General features: G+C 57.2%; 1 protein-coding gene across 3 annotated transcripts in view; it reads right to left on the reverse strand.

Annotated features, from left to right (window-relative positions):
- The window catches only part of PDE2A (phosphodiesterase 2A), a 90296-nt gene that overhangs the window by 44563 nt on the left and 23246 nt on the right, over positions 1-22487 (reverse strand). The window contains exons 2-3 of one of the 3 annotated variants that reach the window (XM_031024947.2): positions 19083-19158; positions 8092-8153 (exon numbers count right to left, since the gene is read on the reverse strand). In XM_031024947.2, the coding sequence (XP_030880807.2) occupies positions 8092-8153; positions 19083-19101 (81 nt within the window). In that variant the 5' untranslated portion in view covers positions 19102-19158. Of the gene's footprint in view, positions 1-8091; positions 8154-19082; positions 19248-22487 lie in introns of those variants that run through there. The other 2 variants (XM_006730432.3, XM_006730431.3) reach the window with 2 other exon arrangements.

A 22487-nucleotide genomic window follows, 5' to 3' on the forward strand; every position in this document is an offset into this window, starting at 1 on the left:
GAAAGAAAGAAAGAAAGAAAGAAAGAAAGAAAGAAAGAAAGAAAGAAAGAAAGAAAGAAAGAAAGAAAGAAAGAAAGAAAGAAAGAAGAAAGAAAGAAAGAAAGAAAGAAAGAAAGAAAGAAAAAAGAAAGAAAGAAAGAAAAGAAAGAGAAAAAGGAAGGAAGAAAGAAAGAAAGAAAAGAAAGAGAAAAAGGAAGGAAGGAAGAAGAAAGGAGAGAGAGTGAGAGGGAGGGAGGAAGGAAGGAAGAAAGAGGTAGTAGAGAAAGGGAAGGGCAGGGAAGCGTAGGAAAGAAGTGTTGGCAAGGAGGTGAGAAATTGGAACCCTGGTACACTGTTGGTGGGAATGTAAAATGGCACAGTTGCTGTGGGAAACAGTATGATGGTGCCTCAAAAATTAAAAATAGGGTGCCTGGGTGGCTCGGTTGGCTAAGCATCTGACTCCTGGTTTTGGCTCAGGTCATGATCTCAGGGTTGTGCGATCGCACCCCACGTCGGCTCCACGCTCAGCATGGAGACTACTTGAGATTCTGTCTCCCTCTTCCTCTGCCCCTACTGCTCATGCTCTCTCTCTCAAAATAAATAAGCAAATCTTTAAAAAAAATAAAAATAAAATTACCATATGATCCAATAATTCCACTTCTGGGTATGTATCTAGAAGAATTGAAAGCAGAATCTTGAAGAGATGCTTGCACCCCTATGTTTATAGCAGCATTATTCACAATAGCCAAAAGGTGGAAGCAGCCCACGTGTCCATCGGTGGATGAATGGATAAACAACATGTGGTCTATACAAACAATAGAATAGTACTGAGCCTCAAAAAGGAAGGAAATTCTGACACATGCTACAGTGTGGATGGACCTGGAGGACATGATGCTGAGTGCAATAAGGCAGTCACAAAAAGACCAGTACTGTATGATTCCAGATATCTGAAGTACCTAGTAGCCAAATTCATAGACGGAAAGTAGAATGGTGGTGCCAGGGGCTGGGGGCATAGGGAGCTGTTTAAAGGCTATAAGTTTCAGTTTTGCAAAATGAAAAAGTTCTGGAGAATGTGAACATACTTAATGCTACTGAACTATACACTTAAAAATGTTTAGATAGTAAATTTTAGGTTATGTATAGTTTACAATTAAAAACTAAAAAATAAAATACTTCGGGAAAGAAGAATGAAAAAAAGGGGGGGGGGTTGGGTGGGGTGGAGAGGGATAGATGAACTAAATGTGCCCAAATCTTGGTAACTGTTAGATTTGGGCAATGGGTGTATGCCAAGTGTATTGTGTTGTTCTCTCTACTGTTGTGTGTACTTCAAATATTCCATAATTTAAAAATTTTACTCTCCCTCGACCTCACACCTCTTCCAGTGACCGTGCCCCTTCTCCGCATTCCTTGGAGCCAAAGGTTTCCAAAGGGTTGACTGTGCTCTGTCTTCACCCCCCACTCAGCACCTCCCAGGCCAGGGCTGGCTTCAGGCCCCACCCTGTCACTGACGTGGTTCCTGTTGGGCCAACGCTGGGCCCAGCCCAGCACCATCTTCCCTGTCCACCTTACCTGACAGCGCAGCCACCTCCCTCCCCCTCAACCCTCTCCCCTCCCCTGGCTCCACACTCTCAGTAGCCCCCACCTCCCTGGCCACTCCCCCTCTGTCTCCAGACTGCTCCTCCTCACCTCCCCGGCCTCCAGATGATGGAGTCTGCGGGCTTGGGGCTGGGGCTTGGTCCTCAGCCCTCACCTCTATTCTTACTACGCTCTTTCCCTAGGTCATCCCAGCTATACCCACCACCTCCAAAGATACCCCCAGCCTGGCCTCTGCTGCCCACTGGACATCTTCACCTGGATGTCTGACTTCCGTCCAAAATAGATCTCTTCATTTCTGCCTCCTTGCCCTCTCTCAACCCCCGAACCCTGGCCTCCCCCTAGGCTTCACCCATCTCAGTAACATCTCCACCATCCATCACTTGGTCCCTCAAGCCAGAAACCTGGAAGCCATCCTCTGCTTCTCCCTCTGGCTCATCGTCTCATTCATCAGCAAGTTCTACCATTTCAACCTCCCACACATCTCCAAAGTTCATCCATTTCTCTGCAACTCTTCTGCCGTCCCCTGAGCCCAGGCACCACCATCTCCTGCCTGGATGGCTGCTGTGGCCTCCAACCTGTCTGCCCACCTCCAACTCGCCCCCCACAAATGCTCGGCAGCCAGAGCAATCTCAAAATCATTCACTGGACTGTGTCACTTCCCTGCCTGGAACCACTGGGGGTCTTCCCGGGACGGTGTCATACACAGTGTCGTGTGGTTACACTTCACATCATCACAACCATGACACCCAGCATCACACGTTTAGCACGGGGCTTAGAGTGTCCCGCAGCATCATGCACAGGTTTTCACACTTGGCATCACCCCATGTCACACCCTTGGCGACGCATTCAGCCTCACTAGATCACATACGCTCGGGGCACACACTTGGTTTCACAATTCAGTGTCAGACGCTTGAGCCACAGGACCACACCTGTCATTGCACAACGTCACCCATCCGTGCTTACATAGCTGGGAGTGACATCCTGGTGTCATGCCCACGGTGTCACACACTTGATGTCACGCTCTGACCCACTCTCCCCACACAGTATCCCATGATGGAGGTCGCATACTTGATAACACATAACATCACAAGCTCAGGGTCACGTATTCAGTAGAATACCCCCTGCCCCACAATCCGTGTCTCGGTGTCACCCCGGGTCCTGTAAGCTCCCCCCCACCCCCACCCCACTGGGCACAATCACCAGAGCTGCTGCCCCATGTCAAGGCTGTTTCCTGTTGTTGTGCTCAGAGTCCTTAGCCACTGCTTGTTCCTTCAAGGATTTCCTGTTGTCAGGGCCCCAGTCAGGCCTGGCCCAGCCTGGGATACACAGCCCAAAGCCCAAGAGCTGGCCAGTGGGAACCCCACTGCCCACCCCCCCCCCCCATTCTGGTTGGCCCATGGAATTTTCCCCCATTCAATCAACCTGGATTCCCCATGGGCTTGGGCGTGTGCTGGTTCCACTGAAAGGTGGCCTCTGGGCCCTGTTCCACTCCCAGGGTGCCCAGGAAGGGGACTCTTGGGCAGTCTGAAAGAGGCCGTCTACCCTGTCCCAACAACTTGGGATAAGACCTTAACTGGTCTATGGGGCTCAGTCTGAAGCTGCTGGGAGCCAGAAGGGAAAGATAGAAGGTAGAAGGGAAGGACAAAGGGTTAGGGGGTTAGAGAATCAGGGAAGCCTTCCCAGGGGAAGCCAGCTGAGAGCTGGCAAATATGAGGACGAAGAAGGAAAGGCATTCCGTGGGAGCACCAGACAGGAGCAAATGCTTAGAGGTAGGAACCAGAGGAAAGAGCACAGCTAAGGATAAAGACAGGAACGTGGGAGATGGGCAGGTGGTGTTGTAGGATTTGGAGAAAAACAGGTTTCTCTCCTACCCTTCCCCCTCCCCCCATTCCAGCCTTCAGATTCTGGCTCCAAGAGGAGCCTGGGGCACTCCCTTCCTGGTCCTGACTTAAGGCCGCACAGACTGCCCCCCACAGGCCGCTGCCAAGCCCCCTCCCTTCGTGCCCCAGGCCAGCCTGCAGGAAGGACACAGGGAGGCCAGCACACGCTCCCCACACGGCTTGAGATAAATATTTCCCAGGAAACGGAACTTGTTCTCTCAGTGTTTACAGCCAAGGACCAGGCTGGGCGGTGGGGGAGGGGCCTGCCTGAGGAAGCCTGTCCTGGGGCTCACGGCATCTACCCCAACACTGCCTCCGACCCCACTGTGCTGTGCGCCTCTGAGCCAGTCTCTGCCTCTCTCTGAGCCTCCATTCCCAGCCCTCAAGGGGGCCAGGTCTCCCCCCGGCCTTGGCCTGCCCAATGTCTGGCCCCGTCTGAGCTTGGATCTTTTCTGGGTGTGAGTCCCTGGTACTTGATGCCTCCTCCTTCAGACTAGGCTTCTCTGATTGCAGGGCCTGTGTCTGCCCATCTCCATCTGGTCCTCGTCTGGTCAGGGGTGAGGACAGATGGATGGACAGACAGAGAAACAGACTGGGTGGCTGCTGAGGCCACCTCCCTGGCCCCAAGTCCCCGCACACCCCCAAGCCTGTGCAGCCCAACAGGTGAGCACAGCCAGATGGCAGGTCCTCCGGACCCCCAGCGATGCCAGATGCCATGGCCAACTTGCAGGCAGCAGCTCCCCTGGGGCCATGGGCCATCACTGAGGCAACTTGATCCTGATGTGCAGAACCCAGGAGGGGGCTGGCACACCTGCCAGGTAGGAGCACTCACTCAAGAATTTTAAACACAGGCTGGGAAGTGCAGCCTGCTGGGAAGCAGCCCTTCCAGCCTCATCCCGGTGCTCCCTGTCCGTTTCCTGGGCCCCACGGACATGCTGGGCCTTCTCTCATGGGGACCCAGGGCATCCTGCCCACATGCCCTTGCACACCCTGCTCTTTTCACTTGTAAAGCCTTTCTCAGCCCCCCTGGCACTCTTACCTCACAGGACCACCCTAGCTCCTGCCTATCCCTGTCCCCCCCATCACTATGCCACCATGCTGGGCCCATTTATTCACCATTGGTGGCCTCAGCCTCACCGCAGACTGTGGGACCAAGTGGACCCAGGGGCAGAGATGTTTTTGGAGCTGGCTTCTCAGCACCAAGCCAGCCTCCTGCAGCCCCCTCTGGGGCTAAGTCTTTGTTCCAAGCCCCTCTACCTGCTTGTTCCCAGTCCTGGGCTGGTCCTTGTCCTCACATGGTACTCACAGAAGGTGACCACATGGACTTCTCTGACTATCCAGCTGATTTCTGGCCTCATCAGTCCATGTCCTTGACCTTTCTCATTCTTCAAAGTTCCAAGGCCACCTCCTCCAAGAAGTCTCCAAGACTGCCCCCAATCCAGCAAGTGCCCCTTTCTTGGAACTACTCCAACTTTCACACAGCCATTCACATTTAATCAAGAAGCTTTACTGAGCACCTACTATGTACCAGGCCTAGGCCAGGTCTCATGTGGGCCCAGGAGAGACAAAGGAGACTCAGCCTAGATTCCTATCCCCCATGCGTTTATAACTATGTGGGAAAGGATATATAACCACATGGGCTAACAAGTTACCCAACTGCAAGCTCAGGGAAGCTTGGGGGCTATGAGTGCCCAGGAAAGAGGGGAGACTGACTTGACCTGCATGGAGGGTGCAATCTGAGAGGACTCCACAGAGGAGGTGACATCTAATCTGAGGCTTAAGAAGGGAGTAGGTAGAGAAAGAAAGGAAAGGCATTCCAGAGAAAGGGGTCAGGGCAAAGCAAAGGTGGGGAGGCCAGGAAGAGCGGGTATCCTGGGGAGTAAGCACTGCCATGTCTGGGAGCAACGGGTGGGCCTGAGGGGGCCCAGCAGGCAGGGCTGGCAACGCCAAGGCGTGTGGTCTCTCCTTATCCCGTTGCAGCACCCGAGGAACCAGGGCTGGGCAGGGCATCAGTATGCTTAGTGTGGATACCCCTGCCATCGCCCGTGTCCACCTCTCCCCCGGCCCCTGCCCTGCTAGGGCTCCCAAGGCCCCGAGATCCGGCAGAGAGAGAGGGCGTGGACCCGGCGCGCTCAGTTCACTACCCGAACTGCCTCTGCCCCAACCTCCAGAGAGCAACAGCCCTGGCCCTGAAGTAGGATTCCAGGCTGAGCTTGAAGAGCCCTCCCCGTGAGCTGGCCGGCTGGCCCAGGGGCCAGGGAGCCCTCCCGAGAGGGGTTGCTGAACATATGTCCGCCCTGGGGATGGGCACCCGCAGAGCCTCCGCGAGCCCCGGCCCAGCCCCGCGCTGCACCCCGTCAGCCTGGGCCTGGCTCCAGGGAGCTCACCCTTGCGGGAAGCAGGGAGGGTGCCAACTCCCTCTCTGGGCCAGGCGCCTCACACATACTTTGTAACTTGTCCCAGTGGCTCTGCTGTGATTATGGCCAAATAATGCTGGCTCTTCTTATCCCCTTTGACAGGTGAAGAAACTGAGGCTTGGGCTGGTTAAGGGACTGGCCCAAGGTCAGACACTGAGAAAGTGGTGAAACTGGGACCTGAACTCATGTCCACTTGACCCCAGTCATGAGGAGGCCATCGTGTCTCCCCAGACTCCACCCCGACACGGAGGCTCCTCATCAGTCTCCCCATCCTTCTTCCCTCTTTCCCTCCAGCCGTCCCTATAGTATGAACAACATCCTAGGGTCCCTACTCTCTCCAGTCCTGTCCTTTCTATATTGGGGAGCACTCAGCACTCTCTCCCAGCAGAGCTTAGGCTCACAGCCTAAGACCCTCCCTCTGAGGGAGGAGGCAGCAGGACCCAGACAAAGGAAATGTGGAGAGAGAACAGAAGCAAAGAGATCAAATGGGCATGATCCAGAGAGGCCACCTGGTGGGGCTTGGGGGGCTGGACCAGAGGGCAGAACCTGCCCTTGCAGGGAACTGGGCCAACGGGGCCGGGCAAAGGGGGCGGGGCACAGAGCTATACACAAGGAGCCCGAGCTTGGCTCCTTCCCTTGGGGGCTAGTTCCTGGCACCAAGGAGGGTCTCGGCTTTTCCAAGGCCCTCTCCCCTCATGGCTTCCTGGGAAGATGACAAATCCAGGCTTTCCTGGCAGGTGGCAGGGGCTGCTGAGACACAGCTGGTTCCCAGGAACACCATCTGTCCCGGCTCTGGGGGGGAGCCCCTGCCCCGTGGGGAATGCCATGGCCATAAATAAATTAATAATGACTTTCTAGGCACCCCTGCCCTTCCCAGCTCCCAGCTGTAGGGACATTCTCAGGGCTTGGCCCCACGTCCCCGGCCATGAGTCCATGCTGAGGCCCTTGTGCCCCAGGCCCCGTGTGGGTGCCTTCTTTCCCATCTTACTGGAGGGCAGCTGGGCATGAGCCACATCTGGGCTCCACACTCAGATCTGCCCTGTACGCTCACTGTGGGACCCCACCGTGTGTCAGCTTGCCCAGGCATAAAAGGAGAATAACGGTCCCTGCTTCCTAGGGAGGTCGTGAGGATTGAACAAGGAAGTGTGTCTAAAGCTCCCGGCACAGAGGAGCCTCCCCTTTCTCTGAGCCAGTCCTGGGCCCAAGAGTAGGCCCAGGCTGGTCCTGCTGATTGATCCGATTTTACACACAGCCCTCCTCTGTGCCAGTCTTCACAGCCCCCCGCCCACCCCGTTGCTACTGCTCACGGCCCCTCTGAGCACCCAGATCCTGTGAGGCACCCCAAAGCCATGGTCAGCGCTGCCGATGGCATCCTTCATCTCAAAGGAAATGCACCCACTGAGCCCGCACCAGGTCCCCTTTGGAGGGCAGTGGGAGACTCAGGAATGACAAAAGCACAGTGCCCAGGCTAAGGAGCTCACAGTTCAGAGGGGCAGACCTAGAGAGTCCCGGAATGGAGAAACCAGGGTGCTAACGACACAGACATCAGAATGCCCCATCTGAATGCCAGGGCAGGAGAGCTCAGAGGAGGGAGCAAGAGGGACAGGGAGGGCTTCCCGGAGGAGGGGAGGCTAGAGCTGAGCCCGGAAAGATTTGGGAAGCTGAGGAAGAAGAGAGCGGCAGGATTGATTCTGGGGAGGCAGGATGGATAAAGGGGGGGACTGGGGCCTGGCTGGAGCTGCAGAGGAAGCAGGAGGATGGGAGGCATGGATTTTTGAGCAGAAAAGGGACAAGTTCAGGTTTGCATGTTAGGAAGAGCCTTCTGGCAGCCGCCTGGAGAGTGGGGCGACTGAAAGCAGCCAGCCGGTGAGCCGTCCAGGGGAAAGATGACAAGTCTTGCACTGGGGCAGGTGCAGGGACGGAGAAGAGGAGAGGAATTCAGAAAACACTTAGGGCAGAGAATTAACAAGGAATTGTTGGGTGAGAGTGGGGAGGCCTAGAGAGGGGTCTGAAATGACTCAGGGGGAGAGAGCCCCAGGCAGGAATAGGGCAGGGAAGGTGACCTTGGTGCAGGGTGACCCTAGGCTGGAGGGGGTGGGGCTGGGATTCAGCTCCAGCCTCCCAGTCCTCCCAGGGGTGGGGACAATGCTCAGACTGACCCCCAGCCTGTGCCCCTACCCCTCCAAGCCCACCCAGTCCTCCCTCCACTGAGCTCTCACCTCCAGTCTGGCGTCTCTACTCCCTGGGGGCACTGGCTCCTGGGCAAGGAGGTCCTGGCTGGCTGCAGAGACAAGAAGGCCAGGGGCTGAGGCCTGCCAGGCCTTCTCCCCTTCTCCCCAGCCTGCCCACCACCCCCACCCCACACCCCCCCAGGCCCCAGCAGGCCCAGGGCCTCCTGTTGCCCACAGGGGGCCTCCTCAGGGAGCTGTGCCTGATTTCGCCCTGCTCTCTCCCCACACCCCCTTCTCTCTCCCCACACCCCCTTCTCACCCGCTACTTCTCACCACCCAGGCCCTACTTCAGGTGGGCACCTCTGACTCTGGTGTATTCTCTGCTCTTGACTCTGAGAACAGAGCTGAGTTCTTTCTTTCAGCTGGAGCCTCCCCAGGAGGGGAAACAACCACATTTTTACTCCTTCTGAGGCCCCCTCCACTTCCACTTCTCTCCAGGGAACTTCACGACCCCTCCTAAGCCTCAGTTTCCCCATCTGTAAAATGGGGTTTGTGATGTCTAGCTCACACAGTCACTGGGCTGGGCTCCCAGCTAGGGCTGCTGTCACGATCCTGTGTGCGAGCCTCCAACCCCAGCCTAGCACCCAGTCTTCTGGGCTCTAGGCGCCCCCACCCCCAGTCCGTGTGCCACAGCCTCTCCCACGCTGGTAGACACACCAAGGAGCCGCTCACTCATTCTCCAGGAGCCTACCCCCCAGGTGGCATCCAGAAAGCATGGCCTCTCCCAGGCACTGCCCAGGGGCTGGCTGCCCCTCCCCACCCCCACCCGACAAGCACACCCAGGCATCGGACAGGCACAGGCGGCGGGATATTCTGAGCCTGGCTTCGTTCCAGTCAGCTGCTGGCCGCCATGCCAGCCTGGCGCGGGCGCAGGGGCTGATTTGATTTGGCAGCTTTGGAAGCGTGTGGTGGGGACGGGGAGGGGGAGAGGGATGAGACACCCATCCCTGCTAGGAAATAAACAGCCTTGGGCACTCAGCGAACTGGGGGGAGGGCACAGTCTGGCATGGGGGTGTTCTGCATTCCCTGCCTGGTGCCCCTCTCTTCTCACCCAGGCCCTGGACACCTGCCCATGACTGCTGGAATTTATGGCTCTCCTTGGGTCACCATAGGGGTGACAGTAGCTGCATCTGGTGTGTGGATGCTTGCGGTGTGGCTGTCGCAGGGTGTCTGGTTGTCCCACAAGTCCCCGTGTCCTGTGGGGTCTCCCTACTCAGCCAGGCCTACAGCCGGGCCTGAGTGCTGCCCAGGAAGACTGGTCTGCGTGTGGGGCAGTGGTCTAGATGTGGCCATCCCCCACGGTGCCTGTGGCCACATGGCTGGGCTTTGATGGGGGACCGACTGCAGCCCAGGGGGTGACCAGGTCACCACGTGCCTGAGTCTACTGCAGGGCCTGGTATGCATTGGTCCCGGCCTGTTCCTTCCCTCTGTGCGATGACCCTGCTAACCCAGCCATGTCCGGCGGAGGAAATGACGAGGGCCGAGCTAAATACCTAACCCCAAGCCCGTCCCTTTGTCCACAGGCCTCAGCCTTCATTTCCACCCAGGCCTCCGATGGTCCACCCACTGCACTGCCCCGGGCCAGCCCCCTTCTCCTCCCCTGACAGGAGGGAGTGCTAACTGTGATTCTCCAAATACCGTTGGCCTCTCTCTCTGGCTCCCCATCACCAGCTTCCAGCATGGGGAAGGTAGGCCTTCACAGCTCCTCTGTAATCCCACCTGCCTCAGTGTTTACACCCTCCTGCCTACCCCACAGGCAGGCCAGTCCAGCTTACCCCTTCTGGGGATCTGCAGCACCCATCCAGTATGCTGCTGGCCTGGGGACCTGGGCTCCACACCCTCCAGGTGGAGAACTGCTGAGTGCGATTGTGACTCTGATCCTCTGACCTCTACACTGAGAGGTCAAGGCCATGGGGCAGACCAGGACCCTAAGGGGCCCACAAGCCAGGGCTGTGCCCCAGACACCAACCAGGAGGTTAGGGGAGGGTGGAGCCTGCTTTGGGGAAGACATAATGTCTCATCTGTCACCGCCTCCCCATTGTCCCATTGTCCTCTGGGGACCTTAGGGCTCTCCCCACCCAGCCACAGGAAGCTGAGCCCCTCCTGGAGACAGAAGGAAGGGACACTGAAGGAAGGGCTTTAGGATTAGGAGGAGACTCACCCATGACTTTGCTGTCACAGAGGAGGATCCTAGGATCATAGAACCCAGCTGTCACAAAGAGGCTAGTGAGATGGAAACAGTCTGCAGAGAGGTCCTGGAGGGCTTCCGAGCAGAGGTGTGTGGTGCCTCACAAGAAAAGATCACTAGGTTCCAGGACAGCCTCCTAACTATGAGATACAGGTTTCCACCTGGGACTTGTATGTCCTCATGTATGTACTTGCATGTGTCCGTGTCCATGTGTGCATGGGTGTTCATCCCGGTCATGGAGTGCTGAGCTCTGGTCTGTGTCCCAAGGGCAGGCTCTGCCCAAGGTAGGGGTCAGCTAGGTAGCAGGCACAGTGGCGGACAAGAGAGTAATCTGGGCAAAGATTCAGCTCAGGGCTGAAGAGAGAGGCTCGTCAGTTGGTCCTAACCTCAGGCCTCATCCTAGCTGCCTGACACGGAGGGCAGTGTCCTTCCGAGACACAGGCCCAGCCACAGTCCGCTGTGCCCCTGCACAGGACCTTCCCCTCTCTGAGCTACTTTCCTCATCTGAAGAATCACAGCATGGGACTTGATGACCTCCTGGGGCCCGTCCAAGTCTAACGGTCTTTGGAGAGAGACTGACACTCACAGCCGGCCAGAGGGGGAGACTGGCAGGGTGGGGAGAGAGCCTGAGTGAAGGGACAGGAGAACCCAGGAGGCTCATTGTGGGCCGGGCAACAGGGGACCCTATCCTCAGGGCCAAGACAGGATGTGGTAGACAAAGGAAGCTTGGGGATAGTACGGGGCAGCTGTCGCCACCTTACCTGCCTTCTGGTCTGTGGGAGGAGAAAGATGGAGGAGTGACAGAGGAAAGCTCTGCCCCTAACAGGAGTCCTGCCTCAGCTCCTGTTCCCCAAGTGTTCCAGGGGAAAGGGAGGAGCTGCAGACAGGGGGGAGTACCCAGCACGGGGAGTCAGGAAGCTGGATTTCAGGCCCTGCTGTGCTGTGTGACTTGGGCCAGCTCCCGGCCTCCCTCACCTGATCTGTGAGCCCACCAGGCTGCGACTCATGCAGTTGGTGCCAGGCTTCGGAGGCACCCAGCTGGAGTGAGCTCTCTAGAGGCCAAAGATCCGTCTCTCCTGCTAGAGGTTCCCCCCTCCCACCAACAACCCTGGTGTAGGTGCTGAGACATGTGCATAACCCAAGCAAGCCGCTGGGCAAATGGCCTGGCCTCATGCCACAGGGGAGCACCCACTGGCCATCCCTTCTCCAGGCCCCCTGGCCTGGGACCTCCCTTCCTCAAGCCCTTCTCACAGCCACCTCCAGGGCAGGTGTGGGGCACCTGCGCTCCAGAGGTGCCGATGGGTCACCGGCCAATCTGGCTGCCCTGGCCTCTGCCCTAGTCGGAGGCCCTTTGTACTTGGGGCCCTCACAAGCAGGGGTTCGTGCATTTCCACATCCGTGTCCAGGAAGTGTTCATGTCCTGTTTTCCCCCTCAGGCCAGGGCTGGCGGGGAAGGGGGATAGGTGGTGAGCAGGCCTCTCTTTCCTCCACTGTCTGTCCACATTTCTGCCCAGAGACTTTAGGGGCTAGGAGGAAAGGGCACTCCTCTCTCTGCCATGAGCTGAAATAGTTGAAGAATGGAGGCAGGAGGATGAAGGAAATGAGCCCTTATTCTGCAAGCTTAGGGAGAGAGAGCTCTCCTACGTGCACAGACACCACTTCCGTTGTGGCAGGAGAATCCGCCCGTGTCACCCAGGCGAAGAGGGTCTACTTCCCCCAACACTGGCTCGGCCCCTCCTCCTCTCCCCCACTCCCTGGGGGTGGGGGCCACCCTCCATCCTGAGCTCTCTCCATTGCTTGTCGTTATGTTTTTAATAACCTCACATCAACATTAACAAGGCAGGTGGTTGCAGCTCTTCCCAGCAGCCCCATTTAGAATCATTGAATCATCAAATCCTAGAATCCTGGATTCACAGAATGCCCGCCCATTCGGCTCCTGGAGTCTCAGCAACTTCAAGTCACAGAATGTCGGAATCACACAACCACGCTTCCACACAGCTCTGGCTGGGAGCTAAGAGTCATGGAAGGCTAGAAGCCCACAAACCGACAATGCCGGATTCTTGGAGTCATGCGTCCCTAGAGCTAGAGCTCATACACGCCTTGGAGGTGCTGACCCCCACTTCCTCCTTTTCCAGGTGAGAAAATGCAGCCCAGAAAATGGCCTGGTGCAAGATGACCAGAGAGTGCGAGCCAAGCGATGCCCACACCAAGATTGCAAGATGCGACCATAACATTCGAGTGTTCCAGAAATGGTGTCACTTTTACGGTAGGAAATAGCCCTGTTCAGGCTGGAGTGGTGCTGCTTTTTCATTTTTGCTCGCTTCCCTTCATGCCCCCGCCCCGGCCCTCCCCAAGTCTTCTTGTGCCCCCACCATACCCCACTGGGCACTGTAGCTGACACCCCATCTCTCAGCACCCTTCCCTCCTCGAGGTCTGTACCTCGGCCCCCTCAATAAAGACAACCACAGATGGGGGATTTCTAGGGGCCAACTCCCTCAGGGTGGGGGACAGGAAAAGCAAAATGCTTGCCACCTGAAGCCACGAGCCAGAGGGCGGGCTCCCTAGAGGAGGTGCCTGAACTCAAGACTGGAAGGTCCTGGAGGCCTCGGGGCCGGCCATACCTGAGGCAGCAGCTTCGGGGCAGTTGGATCCAGAGTGGAAGGAAGAGACTGAGGCTTACAATTGATATTAGAACCATCGAGTATGTTTAGCATTTTCATAAATTTACATTTTAACTCATTTTGGAATGTACTCATACATTTTGGATTTGAATTTTATTAAATATTACATTTCACAGATTGTTTTAATTTTTGAATTCTGACCACTCTTTGCCCAGGGCAGTTCCCAAGTCTCCACGCTGCAGAAGAGGATGCTGGAGCCCAGAGCAGGGTCCAGGTCTCCTGGTCTCTGTTTAGCCTCAAAGCTCCTGACCCGGGAGATCTTCCTGGGACCTTCTGGACCTTAGAGGGTCTTGACGCAGGCCCAGGCATCTGCTCTCATGCCCTGTCATCCCTTGAGAGCCAACCCAGACACCCAGGGCGGCATTCCCTCTCTCTCTCTGTACCTCCACAGCTGAGTGGCTCCCTCCTCCACCCTCGGGAGTCTGTCTCCTCCCCTCCATCCTCTGCATCTTCCTGCCTGGGCCTCACCACCCTTCTCCGGACCAAACTGCACCAGCCTCCCACCTCACCCCTTCCGTGTGCTCTCTACCCGTGGCCCAGAGGCTTTCCTAACAAGCAGATTTGAGCAGTCCCTGCCCTTCTTTCAACTCCCATCCTAGTGCCCAGTTCCTTCTGGAAAAAGTCTAAATCTCTTTGCTTCTAAGGCCTGCACAATTTGGCCCTGGCGACCTCACCAGCCTCATCACCAGCTTCACACACACTCACACACAGACACACACACACACACACACACACAGAGCCCACCCTGGGACTCCGCACCCTGGTAGTCCAGGATCCAGCTCCACAGAACTATAGAACCACACTTCCCTCCCTCTGTCTGTCACCAGCAAGCCTTCACATTTGCCATTCACTCTTTCTCTCTGTCCAGAACTTTCTCCTAGCTCATCCCTTAGCTCTCAGATTAGATATGTTTCCTCCTGGAAGCTGCCCAACTTGCCCTCCCTCCCACTCTGGGCTGAATCAGGGGTAGCTACCCTGTCCCACCACGGCCCCTCAGTCTCTCCAGCATTGCCCTCCCCAAACTGCCCACCAGCATCGGTCTTTGTCTGTGCCCCCGCCTCTACCCCATCACCTGCCCAGCATCAGCCCTGGTACCTAGGCCAAGGTCCGCCTAGCTGCCATGGGGCGGATGCACTGTGGCTCCAACGTGGGCCAGTGTGTGGCAGAGTTTTAAAGCCCACACTGTGCTCATCTCTACCTCCCGCCTCTGTTGGGCACGTAGTAGGTATGTCCACCTTTGAAGGCCTGGCACTACACAGTGTGTGGCCTGGACAGGCAGGCTGGGATGCTCGGAGTAAGTGAGAGCCCCCAGGTTGGGCTGGGGACTTCCTGGAGGAGGCATCTGGGAGGATCCTCCAAGTGTCAGTCTTAAGACAGCAACTGAGGACAAGCCACAGGAAGTGCCCAGCCTAGACGAAGGGCTAGCAGGGTGGGAGCCAAGTCTGCAGGAGGGAGAGTCGGTGGTCAGGGCCCAGGAGGGCCGCTGGAGGGCCTAGCTGTGCATTCAGAAAAGACCTCCAAGAGTAGGGCTCCTTCTGGCTGGTCTGGGGCGGGGAAGAAGGTGGAGAGGAATCAAATTGGAGAAAGTGCTAAGACAGAGATGTGGGACAGAAAGCTCTGTCTCTTCTTGTCCGTGAACCCAGAGAGGAAAATGCTGTGGGGCGGCTGGGCAGGAGGAGCGGGGAAGGCTGAGGCGGCACGGAGATATACCACGCGTGCTAACCCCAGGGCCAGGCTGGGTGTGGAGGGCTGAGGCTGGCCGGGAGCGTGTCCCCAGCTGTGGCTGGGAAACGTTTCCTGTCTCCTGGCCAGAGGGGTCATTAATAATCGTTTACACACCACAGGCAGCCCGGAGGCCAGCCAGGAAGCAGCATGGTGCTGGGGCTGGAGCCCAGCCTGGTGACCAGTAGAGCTGTTTTCTGGGAATTACAGAATTGCTGTGTCCTGCCACCTTACTGTGAAACCTGGCCACGTCACCTGACCTCTTGGGTCTCTGGTAACCCTGGTAAAAGGAGGGTCTAAAGGGGAGGCTGCCCAAAGTCCCCTCCCTGCTCTGGGCCTCGGTTTCTCTAGATGGCAGATGGGCTGCCACCCCTACAGGGGGTGATGGACATCTGATGACTGATGTGGCCATCTGGACTCTGCTGAGCACAGCTCAGGACACACGGGATGGGCAGACCCGGCCCTGCCTCTGAAGAGCTTGCCTTCCGATTGGGAGCTGGAGCCTAACACCATGAGGTGCCCACCTGGAGCCTCACAGAACCAAGGGCACATCAGGCTGGGGGAACAGACGGGAGGGCTGACAGTGTGGCTGGGCTAGCTAGATGGGGTTTCTCTGACACAGGAGGTAGGAGCCCCAGGAAGCCTATTTGGGCACCACTGTGTCAAACTGGGCCCGCCTGGTGCGTAGCAGGTGCACATAAATGTTATAGACAAGAAAACAAGTTGATCTGTTAAATGAGACCCCTGTGAAAGGAGGCTGGGATCTGGAAAGAGCTGCCTAAAAGATGATGACAATGACAGTCGTTCTGGCCGAAGACAAGGGGGTGGGAAGAGGGGATGTGAAAGCCTGGGAAGGCTGGAGGCCCAGGGATGGCCATCCAAAGCCAGACAGTATTGCTTGGGAAGGATCAACTGCCGCCAAGACCCTTTCTTCAAGTTGAGCTAGAATCTTCCTCAGGCCCAGGCCACATTTCTCTGCCTCCTCAACACCCCCTTCCAGGCCCAGCTTCAGCCCACTCACAGCAGAGAACCTTTTGGAAGTAATACTGAGGCACTTCCCCCAGCCCCCTCCCCTGATGACTCCGCTCGTCCGTGCCTTCCCACCGTCAGGAGTCCTGGCCGTTCTTCCTCCCCAATACCTGTCAGCAGGCCGCCCGCTAAGGTTCCCCCATCGCTTTCTCTGGAGGGTTTGACCTGGGTCTTCCTACTGACTGGCATCTCCGCTATCAGACTAGAGGGTCCCCGAAGTGTGACCAGGCTTCCTTTTTTTCAGATAAGGGTCTCTGTGAGGACAGGGACTCTCCCTCCTGTCAGATGTGAGGTCAACAAGAGGAGATAGATTAAGGCCTTCCTGGTTGACTCCCAGCCCAGGGACACTCCCTGAGGGCCACACAGGGAAGGGAAGAGGACAGGTTGGTATGCAGAGGGCGGCTCCTGGCTGCCCAGCACCCCACAGATGATGTGAGCCAGAGAGGGTAGTGGGCCAGCCATGGGACGAAGACCTCACAGTTGGCAAAGTCACCCAGTGCCATGCCCGGCCCAAGCCGCTCTTGCCCCAAGGAGACACCGCTGGGGATACCAGCCAGGCCCCACGGCCTGTGCCTGAACCCCTCCCCGCCGTGGAGCATTGTGAGGTGGTAGTAAACACAGTAAGCCTACAACACGTGCATCCTCTCCCCGCCCTCCTCCAAAGCCCAGCCCAAAACACGACACAGACCAAAAGGAAAAGAACAAAGGTTCCCAGAGCACGACATCACCAGCCGCCTGCCTGTCCAGTGCCTGCTCAGCCGGAAACCCAAGACAAAGGCCTCGGTCAAAGTGAGGAGGATGAAGGGCAAAGGGTAGAGGCAGCTTAGCTTGGGGTGGGCCATGACAGAACGTCACTGGGCATCTCTGGGGACCTAACTGGGAGGGAAGCAAGGACAGGATGGCAGCCAAGTCCTCCCTGCACACACATCATTCCACAAACATTTATGGGACACCTGCTGTATTCCACGCACCTCAAACATTATATACCTCATTCCTCACCCCACACACCTTGTGCACACATTGCCTTGGCCCCTGCAGCATATTCCACAGCCCTCAACACTGCCTGCCCCCCCCACACCGCTAACTCACTGACACCCTTCACACACCCCTCACCACACACCACACACCAACAGCTCACAGGGAGAAAAGATCACATAATCCACACGTCACACTGAAAAGTCACACAGCTCACACACCCACACTTCACGCCACACTCACACTCAACCTCCCACCGCACACATCACACACCCCACACTCACCTCCCCAACCACAGATACACACACATCCAATTAAATTCAACACACACACCACCTAGACAGAGAGACACACCCTGCATAGATAATGTGCACACGTAATGTCACATGTTCGTGGACACACACAGACCCGTGGCACAGACGATCCCGCCGGCACGTTGCAGCCTCCTGCCCATGTGCACGTGGGCACACACACACACACACACACACACTTAGTCAACCAGCCCCTTGCCTTGGACCCCTCGGCCCAGGCTGCTGCACCCTTCCCTATGCGGAGTGGCACCCACGGCCATCACACAGACACATGAAACTCCAACACCAACACCCAGGTCCTAAAACATTTCCCAAGCAAGCCCAGGATGCACCACCGAGACTCTAAGCCACCTAGGCTGCAAACACACTCGGGCCCACACACAGCTCCCCCACCCCCACACCCCTCTACCAAGATGTCCAACGCAACTCTTCATCAGGCCCCCACAGTGGCTCTTCCTGGCTACACGCAACAGCTGAGAACATGCGCAACCGCACACAAAACCCCCCGTGCAGGCTGGCCCTACAACTCCACCCCATGGAGACAGACACAGCACATACACTCATGTTGCCTGTACACACAACACTCATACATACAGCTTCCACTCCGCACTCACAATGCAGCCTTCCTAGCTGCACATGACATGCAACCCCATGCATGCAATCTTCACCCTCGCCCTAAGCCCCCATGCATCCCTCCAAATCATCGCGCTGGTGATGCCGCATACAATATACTACATGGCTCATCACAAATGATCACACACAAGGCACACCCAACACATGCAATGTGGCCCATCCTACACAAACACACACACCCCAGACTCACCCAGCCCCGGAAAGCTCCCACCACAGGTCACAGGCACCAGATTGCAGTCTACTCCCCCATTCCCCCATCCCAAGCCCCCAGCTGCCCCCAGTCAAGACCAGCACAGTGCGGATGGGGGATTTATAAGTTATGAACCTCAGTGCTCCACGGCACAACCCCCACCCACCTTAGATCCCTGGGCACCGCCCAAGGGCTGTGCCCTCCATGGTTAGTCCCTTCCACCAGCGCCCACACCGTGCCATGCCTGACGACATAGGGCAGGCAGAGGTCCTGGGTACACTGGCCCCACACTCTGAGCCTACCGCTTCCTCACCCCAAAGCAGAAGCAGATAATAAGGGGAAGGGATGATCACAGGGTGAGACCCTAGAACAAAGATAGAGACCTAGAAAAACGGGGGTAGGGAGGGGTGATGGACAGACTGAGAGAGATGTACATGGGCAAAAGGGACCAAAAGAGAGAAACGGAGGGGCAGAGAGAGAGGATGCCCAGAAAGATTCAGAAAAGGCAGAGGAGAAACCAGAGAATAAAGTGGGACCAACACACTAGAGAGAAATAAGAGGAGAGGGTGAGACCCCTAAAAGACTAGACGACCGCCTACACGAGAGGGTAGGAAAGCAGGAACCAGGTGGGAAGGGGTCCTGCAGAGAAAAACACAAGCTGTGATAGAGGCATTTGGACCCTGGGGTACAGTCCCAGGTGAGGACCGAAGACCAGATGTTTGAGTGGGAACCTGGGTGGGGGCACAGATGAGGCTGTGGAGTAGAGGCTCAGGGGCTTGGGGTGAGGCTCCAGCTGTGACATGGGGTCCTGGCTGAGAGCTGGGGGTTCAGGTGTTCTGGGTGTACCTGGAGTCCGATATATATATATAGTCGGTGTTCAGGGGTTTGGGCAGGGGTCATCCACTCATCTGGGAAGCAAGGGGTTCCAGGTTTGAACAGAGCTCTTCGTGGGGACTGGGGTCCTACTGTGGATTGGGAGTTCAGAGCTTGGAGTGGAGTCCCAGATCCGAAAAGGGTTCAGAGTCTGGGGTGAGGTTTGGACTGCCAGCTGGGGATTCAAGGGCTCCGGGTATGGGCTGCAGTCCCAGCACAGGAGTGGAATTCCGAGCTAGAGGAGGGGGCCCCACCTTGAGGAGGGTTCAGGGGCAGAGTGGACCACGGAGCCGTGCCCTCACGCTCCTTGGAAGACCCGGCCGGGCGCTCGCCCGACACCCGGTCCTCCTCGTGCCCAGCGCTGGGGGCCCCCCTACCTGCAGGCTGTCGGCGCATGGCTGCGGCGGCGGCGGCGGCGGCTCGTCCGGCTTGAGGAAGACCTGCTGGCCCCGCCTGAGGAATTGAACAACAGCGATGAGGATGTGGTGCAGCACCAGGACCATGCTCACAGCCGCCCGCCCACCCGCCGGCCCGGCCGCTGCGCTCGGTCAGCGCGTCCGCGACAGCTCCGCCGGGTCCGCGCGAGGGTCCGCCCCGGCCCCGCCCCGCCCCGCCCACTCCCCGCCCCCCGACCGCGCGGCCCCGCCTACCCTCCCGCCACCGCGAGCTGCACCTCTCCGCTTGTCCGACCTGCGGACCCCCAGGGTCCCTTCGCCTGGCTCTCACCTCCCTTCTCTCTCCGCTCGCCAGACTCTCGCAGCTTGTCCGCTATTGGGATCCCCCACCAGGTAGCCAGCTCTCAGCTTCCGCTCGCTCCTCTGGCCCCTCGCCCCTCCTGTCGCTACCTCGCCTCTCGGAGTCCCTCTCTTGTCTGATCGCGTCCTCTCCCCCCACTTAGAAAGTCCTGGGGCCCCGGCCAGAACCCCAAGCCAGAGACCAGCGCAGTGACGGGAGTGGGGGTGGGGGGGAGGCGGAGGATAAGGGGCGGGGAAAGGGGCCGCCGACCCGATGCAAGGAGCCCCGGGCGCTCCTCCTCAGGAGAAACGGGGAAGTCGGGGAGAATTTTAGAGGTCGCCCAGCGACGGACAGGCCTGGGGCAGTAGCCAGTCTGTGAGGGGGACACGTGCACACAGACACACGAGCACACACACGGACAGGGGCACCACTCCTGAGTGAGGGGTAGGGGCCCCGGACCCCCAGCACGGGGCAGGCAGGTCTGCGCTGGCGTCCCCGGAAGCCGGAGAGGGTGCAGGCCCCAGGGCCACACAGTCCACAGTTCGCCGGTGGGACCCGCGCGCCCGGAGCGCAGTTCTCCGCAGAGCGGCCTCTGTGCTCTGGCGCCTGCGACAGCCGTGACGCTTCTGCGCCCCCTGCTGTCCTATCGCGGCAGCACAGCCCGGCCCTATTTGCCGTCTGCCTGGCAAGGAAAGTGGGGGGCAGGCGGAGGGAGGAGGGGTCACCTGGGTCAGCTCCCTGCCTGGACCCACCCAGTTCCTAACCTCCACTTGCCGTGAGATCTGCTGGGGTGGTAGGACGTGTTTGGACTGGAGGGTGCGCTTTGGATCACACCTGGCCTTTGCCTGCGACTTGCTGCATGACCTTGGTCAGATTCCCTCCTGTTTCTGGGCCTCAGTTTTCCCATCTCTTTCACAAGACTGCCAGGATAATCAACCTCGATAAAGGTGGGAAGGCAGCCAGAGTCCCCTGACAGCCCTCGCTGTGGTCTGACCTGAATCCTTCCCACTGCACTGCGAGCCCCTCTCTCTGCAACAGCCCCCTTCCCCGCTTGCAGGGTGACTCAGTGAGCCCCCTGCCTCCCCACCTCATGGGGCTGATTCATCTGGGTCCTTTTTCCCTGGGGAGTGATTTCCTCCACGTTGAGTCACTGAGCCCAGTCCTGGACACAGTCCAGGCCCCTGAAACACAGGCTGGGCCAAGCCCTTTCTGTGCCATCAGCTCAGGGGGAGACCCTCCAAGCTAGGATTTCTCCCACCTCTGTTTCTGAGGCCCAGCTCTGAACATGCTTCTTCCTCTGCTTAGGCACCTTTAAAGACTCCCTACCACAAACACAAGAAAGCCCAAATCCTCAGTCTGACATGGCAGGCCCTCTGTAATTTAGCCCTGACTTATCTTCCTAGCTTTGAACCTCTTGACACCACTCCTTAAATTTATACTTCCTCCTTTACTCAGCTGGGTGACTGACTCATCCTCCCCTCTAGACCCTTACCCATGCCACGCTATCCCTGATGCCCTCCAGATCCTGTCAGCCTGCTTATCATTCAGGGGCCAGAGGCCCACCTCCTCCAGGAGGCCTTCCCTTGATGCTACCTTAGTTCTCTGGGTCCCCCTTCTTGAGTCTTTCCTGGGAGTCATGTCTGGGAACATGGGGAGGAGTGAGATCTAAGTGATCCCGGCCAAGTCAATGTATTTTAGTTTATCTTCAAATTGGGGGAATGTGGCCTACTTTTTAATACCCTAGAAATCTACATGGGCTAAGATGGTATAAAGGTTCTGGCCCAAAAAAGGGCCTCCCTTCCTTTTTTGGCCTCAGTTTCCTGCTCTGTAAAGGGGGTGACCAATGTAAAGGCTATATGAAAGGACTGAGTCTGAGCCCAGTGCACAAATCACTTGGCAAATCCTGAGCACCTGTCAGTCCTGGGCTTTTATAGCGTGGCTGGGACACAGGTCCCCAGGAGGTATCTGTTACAGCTGCTGGCCAGAGCTATTCTTCAGGGGAAGCCATGTCAGCCCCTGCAATCAAGAGCCGACCCTGGCCTGGCACAGCCACCATCACTTGGGCTCTCAGCTCTAGGCAGAACCTCCATAGCACTCACCTCGTGAGAAGTGATTTCTTAAATCTTCCTTGGTCATCTTACACTGCAGCTCAGTGGCTGGAGCCCCAGGTACGTGCTCTCTGCGTCCTTCAACTCATATTTATTCTGCATCAGTCCTTCAGATTCAAGCATTCCTCTGAGGCTTGGAGTCCTAACTCTGTCATAGACTTGCTGTGTGATTCTGAGCAGGCCACTGAACCTCTCTGGGCCTGATTTTCCCCACCCGTGAAATGTTAATACACTAGATTCAAGAAACAAGCTTCTTTCTTTTGATGCTTGCCAGGATACAGAGGCTTTTTCAAAAACATCCCCCCATATAATCCTTGAAATTCGAGGCTCCTCGAGATTCCTCGAGATGGCAAAGTGACAGACCGTGCCCAAGCCCTCATTGCCAGGAAGTGACTCTTCTTCCAAGGCTAGGACTCCTCCATCCCCCACCCCCACCCCCACCCCCGCCAGATCCCTGTCTGCCAATTCTTCATTCTGTGATTCTGTGTTGGGTTCTCACCCTGCCTCATGCCTGGGACTCCCCCATCCCAGGTATTTTTAAATGTTCCCAGGTGATTCTAATTTGCTGCCAGGTTTGAGAACCCTGGATGAGCTGCATCTTGTTCCCGGCTGACCTCAGTCCCATGGAATCGAGGGACAGGGCTGGCCCCTACGGCCTGAGTGTGTACATCTGGAGCTGGCGGCCTCTGTGTCTGAGGGGCTCTAACATTTATTCAACACTTACTATGTGCCTCCCATTTCAGCTTCTCAACAATGCTATAAGGTCAGATCTGTTATTAGCCACATTTTACAGATAAGGAACTCTGAGGCACAGAGAGACCAAGTAATTTGTCCACAGTCACACAGTTAGTAATGGAGCCAAAAGTCAAACCCGGGCCATCTGGCTCCAATATGTGCCCTAAATTCATGCTCCACATCTTAAAGAAAGGCATGTGAGAA

The sequence above is a fragment of the Leptonychotes weddellii genome, chromosome 11 (genome assembly GCF_054177405.1).
Source record: "Leptonychotes weddellii isolate Sample4059 chromosome 11, ASM5417740v2, whole genome shotgun sequence".
Lineage (NCBI taxonomy): Eukaryota > Metazoa > Chordata > Mammalia > Carnivora > Phocidae > Leptonychotes > Leptonychotes weddellii.